Source organism: Corylus avellana, chromosome ca6, assembly GCF_901000735.1.
Source record: "Corylus avellana chromosome ca6, CavTom2PMs-1.0".
NCBI lineage: Eukaryota > Viridiplantae > Streptophyta > Magnoliopsida > Fagales > Betulaceae > Corylus > Corylus avellana.
In genome coordinates, this window is record NC_081546.1 from 30,243,157 (window position 1) to 30,249,336 (window position 6,180).

The 6,180-nt window shown below is 41.5% G+C and overlaps 1 protein-coding gene across 1 annotated transcript; it reads left to right on the forward strand.

The window, feature by feature from the left end:
• The first annotated feature begins 3,451 nt into the window (after nucleotides 1-3,451).
• LOC132185592 (uncharacterized) lies at nucleotides 3,452-5,675 on the forward strand. The gene is made up of 4 exons (XM_059599348.1): nucleotides 3,452-3,819; nucleotides 4,141-4,352; nucleotides 4,423-4,966; nucleotides 5,081-5,675. The coding sequence occupies exons 1-4, from the start codon at nucleotides 3,452-3,454 to the stop codon at nucleotides 5,673-5,675; spliced, it is 1,719 nt and encodes a 572-aa protein (XP_059455331.1).
• The last annotated feature ends 505 nt before the right edge of the window (nucleotides 5,676-6,180 follow it).

Below are 6,180 nucleotides of genomic sequence, written 5' to 3' on the forward strand. Positions count from 1 at the left end.
GAAACCCCAAATGAAACCCTATTGAAATCCCAAATGAACATTCGAATTTTCGCGACTAAGAACGGCTGAAAATTCGAATTTCTTTTTTTTTGTCTATCTCATAAAGTCCAATATTTATTTCTTTCAGGTTGGTTATGCCGAAAATCAGATCTTCAAATTTTTTCTTGTTTTCCTCCCCTCGAAACGAACGTATGCTACCATAAGCATAAATGAAGTTTTACATTTTTGCATTTTCGTTACTCAAATATCAACGTTGAACCCCAAATATCACCGTCGAAACCTGAATACCCCTATGAAATCACAAATGAAATGTCTTTGAAACCCCAATTTAAGCCCATTGAAACCTCAAATGAAACCTTGTTGATACCCCAAATGAACTTTCATATTTTCGTGACCAAGAAAGGCTGAAAATTCGAATGTCTTTTTTTTGTCGTTTTCATAAAGTCCAATATTTATCTCATTCAGGTTGGTTCGGCCGAAAATCAGACCTTCAAATTTTTTCTTAATTTCCTCCCCTCGAAACGAACGTATGCTACCATAAGCATAAATGAAGTTTTACATTTTTGCATTTTCGTTACTCAAATATCAACGTTGAACCCCAAATATCACCGTCGAAACCTGAATACCCCTATGAAATCACAAATGAAATGTCTTTGAAACCCCAATTTAAGCCCATTGAAACCTCAAATGAAACCTTGTTGATACCCCAAATGAACTTTCATATTTTCGTGACCAAGAAAGGCTGAAAATTCGAATGTCTTTTTTTTGTCGTTTTCATAAAGTCCAATATTTATCTCATTTAGGTTGGTTCAGCCGAAAATCAGACCTTCAAATTTTTTCTTGTTTTCCTCTCCTCGAAAACAACGTATGCTATCGTAAGCATAAATGAGGTTTTGCATTTTTGCATTTTCTTGACCCAAATATCAACGTTAAAACCCCAAATATTACCATGGAAACCTGAAAACCCCGTTGAAATCACAAACGAAACGTCGTTGAAACCTTTAATGAAACCCATTGAAACACCAAATCAAACCCTGTTAAAACCCCAAATGATCTTTCGTATTTTTTTTTTTTTTTGTCTATCTTAGAAAATCCAATATTTATCTCATTCAGGTTGGTTTGGCCGAAAATCAGATTTTCAAATTTTTGCTTGTTTTCCTCCCCTCGAAAAGAACGTATGCTACCGTAAGCATAAATGAAGTTTTGCATTTTGGCATTTTCTTGACCCAAATATCAACGTTAAAACCCCAAATATCTCCGTTGAAACTTGAATACCCCATTGAAACCTCGATTGAAACCCCAAATGAAACCCTGTTGAAACCCCAAATGAACTTTCGTATTTTCGTGACCAAGAATGGCTGAAAATTCGAAAGTCTTTCTTTTGTCTATCTCATAAAGTCCAATATTTATTTCATTCCGGTTGGTTCGGCCGAAAATCAGACCTTCAAATTTTTTCTTGTTTTCCTCCCCTAAAAAACAACGTAGGTTATCGTTAGCATAAATGAAGTTTGCTTTTTTGCATTTTCTTAACCCAAATATCAATGTTAAAACCCAAAATATCACCGTTGAAACCTAAAAACCCCGTTGAAATCTCAAATCAAACCCTGTTGAAACCCCAAATGAACTTTCGTATTTTTGTGAGTTAGAAAGGCTGAAAATTTGAATGTCCTTTTTTTTTGTCTATCTTAGAAAATCCAATATTTATCTCATTCAGGTTGGTTCGGCCGAAAATCAAACCTTCGAATTTTTTTTTTTTTTTGTTTTCCTCCCCTCGAGAAGAACTCATGCTACAGTAAGCATAAATGAAGTTCTGCATTTTTATGACCCAAATATCAACGTTGAAATCCCAAATATCACCGTTCAAACCTGAAAACCCTGTTGAAATGACAAATGAAATTTTGAAGCCCCAAATGAAACCATAATAGTGGTTTGGCATGGGGACGTACCTGCTGTGATTAGAAGGTCGATGGTTCCCACTCGGTGGACTCTGTCCCTGGCAAAGACAATTAGGGGGAAAGTTATTGGTCGAAGTTTCTCCCCACCAAATTGCATAAGATCGTACGCTGGGGCGTATAGTATGTCTGTAGAGCTGCCATTGTCTATCAACACCCGGTGAATGGTAAAGTTGGCCAGAGCCAGTGTGACTACCAGCGGATCATCATGGGGGTGTTGTAATTCACGTGCGTCTTCTTTAGTGAAAGTAATATCAGATATCTGCTCTGGTTGGTGAAACCTCAGGGTTTTTGTTGGGCAGTGCGTAATGTATACCTCCATTTCTCGGAGCCACCGGGTGTATGCCTTTCTTGATGGTTCGTCCTCAAATTTGGAGGTTGTCGTACGTCGGGACGTTCGTTCCGTTCTCTTCTGTTCTAGAACAACCTATCAATCAGCCTCTTCAATTGGTAGCAGTCTTCTGTGTCGTGCCCTATGTCTCGATGGTATTCGCAGTACTTGTCTGTTTTTCTTGCTTCTGGAGGCGATCATATGGGATTTGGCCAATGAAATCCCAGGTGATTCCTTACTTGCATTAACAAGTTAGTTGTCGTACCTGGCATTGGAGGTGGATGTTGTAGTTGGCCGCGTTGGAAGCGTGAAGGAGGTACGCGCTGGATATGTTTTGAATCGGTTATCTGCTTGACGAGGCCGCAAACTATTCTCTGGTTGTCTGCTTTCTTTCTTTCTTTTTGGAGGTTGCTGGGATTGTTCGACGAAGGCTTTTACTGTTTCTTTGCCGTTGATGAATTTCTCAGCTCTCAACATGAGCTCATCTAAATCGCTTGGATGATCGCGGCTTACATCGGCCATGAATGGATTGTATGGCCATATCTAGCCCATCAAAGCAGGGTGCATGATTCTTTCGTCTTAGTCATCGATTGTGAGCTTTTTGCGGTAGAATTAAGCCATATAGCTTTTCAATTACTCGTCACGTTACTGTTTGATGGTTAGCAGATATGCCGCCGGCGGTTTCCAATGAAATGAGAAAGGAAATTCTTATCGAGTTCAGCAAAGGTTCCTACTGACTGAGGTTGCAGACTGCTAAACCAGCGCTTGGCAGCTCCTTTAAGGGTGAAGGGGAACGCCCGGCATAGGGTTGCGTCAGATGAAGCCTGCAGTGTCGTGAGCTCTGTAGTTTCAAGGTGGTCCGCCGGATCTTGGCTTCCATCATAACGATCCATGCGTGGCAACTTGAACTTCTCGGGTAGACCAGCTTCTATGATTTTCTTAGTAAACGATAGATCTGTCACCAAGGAATCATGATTTGCGATGCGAGAGTCATTCAAGCGATGGGTTATGTTATCCAACATAGCTTGGATAGCGTCCATCCATGCGCTACTCGTGGAAATATCTTCTTGGGTTGGAGGTAGTCTGGGAGCTCCAAGGTTTCCATTATTTGCTCGTTCTGTGCTTCTAAGTTTCCCAAACGCTTGCTTTTCTACCTCCTGAGCACAACATGGCGATCGCTGAGGAGGAAGAAAAGCTCCTGGCAGCGGGATTCATCAGAAAAGTTGACTACCCAACCTGGATCTCTAATGTTGTAATGGTGAAGAAAGCAAACGGTAAGTGGCGTATATGCGTTGATTTTACGGATCTCAACCAAGCTTGTCCCAAAGACAATTTTTCGTTGCCCCGAATTGATCTCTTAATAGACTCCACCGCTGGTCACGAGCTGTTAAGCTTCATGGACGCCTTCTCCGGCTACAACCAAATCAAGATGGACCTAGCGGACCAGGAGAAAACGGCCTTCATCATCGACAGAGGACGTTATTGCTACATCACTATGCCCTTTGGATTAAAGAACGCAGGGGCCACACACCAGAGGTTAGTAAATTCCATGTTTAAAAAGCAAATAGAACGTAATGTTGAAGTTTATGTTGATGATATTTTTGTTTAAAGTCGTTATGCTATTGACCATGTAACTGATTTAGAAGAAGCCTTTGAGGTCTTAGAAGAACATAACATGAAACTTAACCCCTCTAAGTGTGCCTTTGGAGTGTCTTCCGGCAAATTTTTGGGATTCATGGTGTCTCAGCGAGGCATCAAAGCAAACCTATAAAAGATTAAAGCCCTTTTTGACATGCAGCTGCCCCGTAATACTAAAGAGTTGTAGCGTCTCACTGGATGTCTGGCAACACTCAATAGGTTCATAGCCCAATCCACAGATAGAAGCCTCCCATTCTTTAAGATACTACGGAAATCGTTTGAGTGGAATGACGAATGCAAGGTAGCATTTAAGAACCTTAAGGAATACTTGGCTTCACCACCACTCCTTAATAGAGCCGAACTTGGGGAGCCGCTCTATGTCTATCTGGCGTCCACCACCACTACTGTCAATTTCGTTCTTATCAGGGAAGGTCAGAAAATAAAAAAAACGAGTCTACTACACCAGTTGCATACTGTAGGGGGCAAAAACCAAATATCCAGGAATTGAGAAGTTGGCATTCGCTTTGATCACCATTGCCAGACGGCTCCGACCTTATTACCAAGCTCATCCTATTGAGGTACTTACTAGTCATCCACTAAAGAAGTCTCTCCACAAGTCGAACACATCGAGTTGCTTGGTACAATGGTCCGTCGAACTAGGCGACTTCGATATTGGGTATCTCCCAAGGACCGCAATAAAGGCACAAGTAGTTGCACTTTTTCTGGGACAATTCACCGAAGACACTGAAGAAACCAATGAAGGTAATAAAGAGCCCGTTTGGTTCATTGAAGTTGATGGGTCATCATCCTTGGAAAGAAGTGGAGCTGGAATTGTTATCAAAACACCTGATGGGGTCACCGTTAAACACGCAGTTCGGTTCAAGTTCCAGGCAACAAATAACAAAGCACAATATGAGGCACTCATTGCCGGACTACATATGCCTAAACAACATGGAGCCAACAGTGTAAGTGTACAGAGCGACTCTCAATTGGTGGTAGGCCAGTTAATGGGCGAATATGAAGCAAAAGGAGAAAAAATCAAACTGTACCTGCAGAAAGCACTGGATGACAAGGATACATTTACAAAGTTTTGCATTCAGCAAGTCTCTCGAGACTCAAATGTTAAGGCGAACCAACTGGCCCATCTGGCTTGATCCAGTTCTGAATCACCCCCGGGGGAGAAAACCACTATCAGCGAATCGAAAACACCAGCAATTGAGGACCACCAAGCTTCCAGGTATACATTATTTAAATCTGTAGTAAAATACCTTGTTGAAGGCAACCTTCAGGAGAATCCCGCAAAAGCCAAAGCAGTCCGCTGCCGGGCATCGAGGTACCTAATCCAGAATGATGTTTTATACAAGCGAAGCTTTATTCATCCACTCTTGCGATGTTTATCCAATAATGAAGCGGACAATGTCTTGAGAGAAATCCACGAGGGAATATGCGGGAACCACTCAGGGAAGAGATCCCTGGCACACAAAGCCTTGAGGGCAGGATACTGTTGGCCAACAATGGCTCAAGATGCACACGACATGGTCAAAAATTGTAAGAAGAGCCAACAGTTTGCAAACGTCCCAAAGAGTCCGCCGGAAGATCTCACATCAATATTCACTCCTTGGCCGTTCACACTATCGGGGGTAGACATTGTAGGATCCTTACCATCGGGAAAAGGAGGAGTCAAGTTTGCCCTAGTGACGGTCGACTACTTCACCAAGTGGGCAGAAGCCAAAGCATTAGCCACCTTCACATAAAAGAATATGAACACTTCATGTGGCGATCTGTGGTCTATCGGTTTGGTATCCTGAACTCAAATACCTTATGAAAACTGACCCCCACAATTTAGAATTAAATCCCTACCATATTTAGCAGAGTTTGTTTCACTCGATAAGACATTTACCATGTTCAACTACTTTGTAAACATTTACCATGCTGAAGTGCTTGTACCATATTTGAGAAATACGCTTGTACTAGAAAATGTAGTAGTTTACAAGTCAAAGCAAACAAAAAATTAAAATTAAAATACTTTCGATCAATTGGTTTGTGTAACTTACTAGAAAACTAGTATACCCTAAAACTTGTGATGCATTCCTAACAATTACATAAGGCCTCCTTCTTTAGTATCAAGGCTAGATATCTCTCTCCCTCTCTCTCTTTCTCTTGAGGGCGGGATACTGTTGGCCAACAATGGCTCAAGATGCACACGACATGGTCAAAAGTTGTAAGAAGAGCCAATAGTTTGCAAACGTCCCAAGGAGT

Excerpts from the sequence above, each read along its gene's own strand:
- LOC132185592 (XM_059599348.1), top strand. The coding sequence starts at position 3,452 with ATGGCGATCGCTGAGGAGGAAGAAAAGCTCCTGGCAGCGGGATTCATC. Across the intron at positions 3,820-4,140 it reads GCAGGGGCCACACACCAGAG|GTTCATAGCCCAATCCACAG; the intron begins GTTAGTAAATTC and ends AACACTCAATAG. Across the intron at positions 4,353-4,422 it reads TTTCGTTCTTATCAGGGAAG|GAATTGAGAAGTTGGCATTC; the intron begins GTCAGAAAATAA and ends CCAAATATCCAG.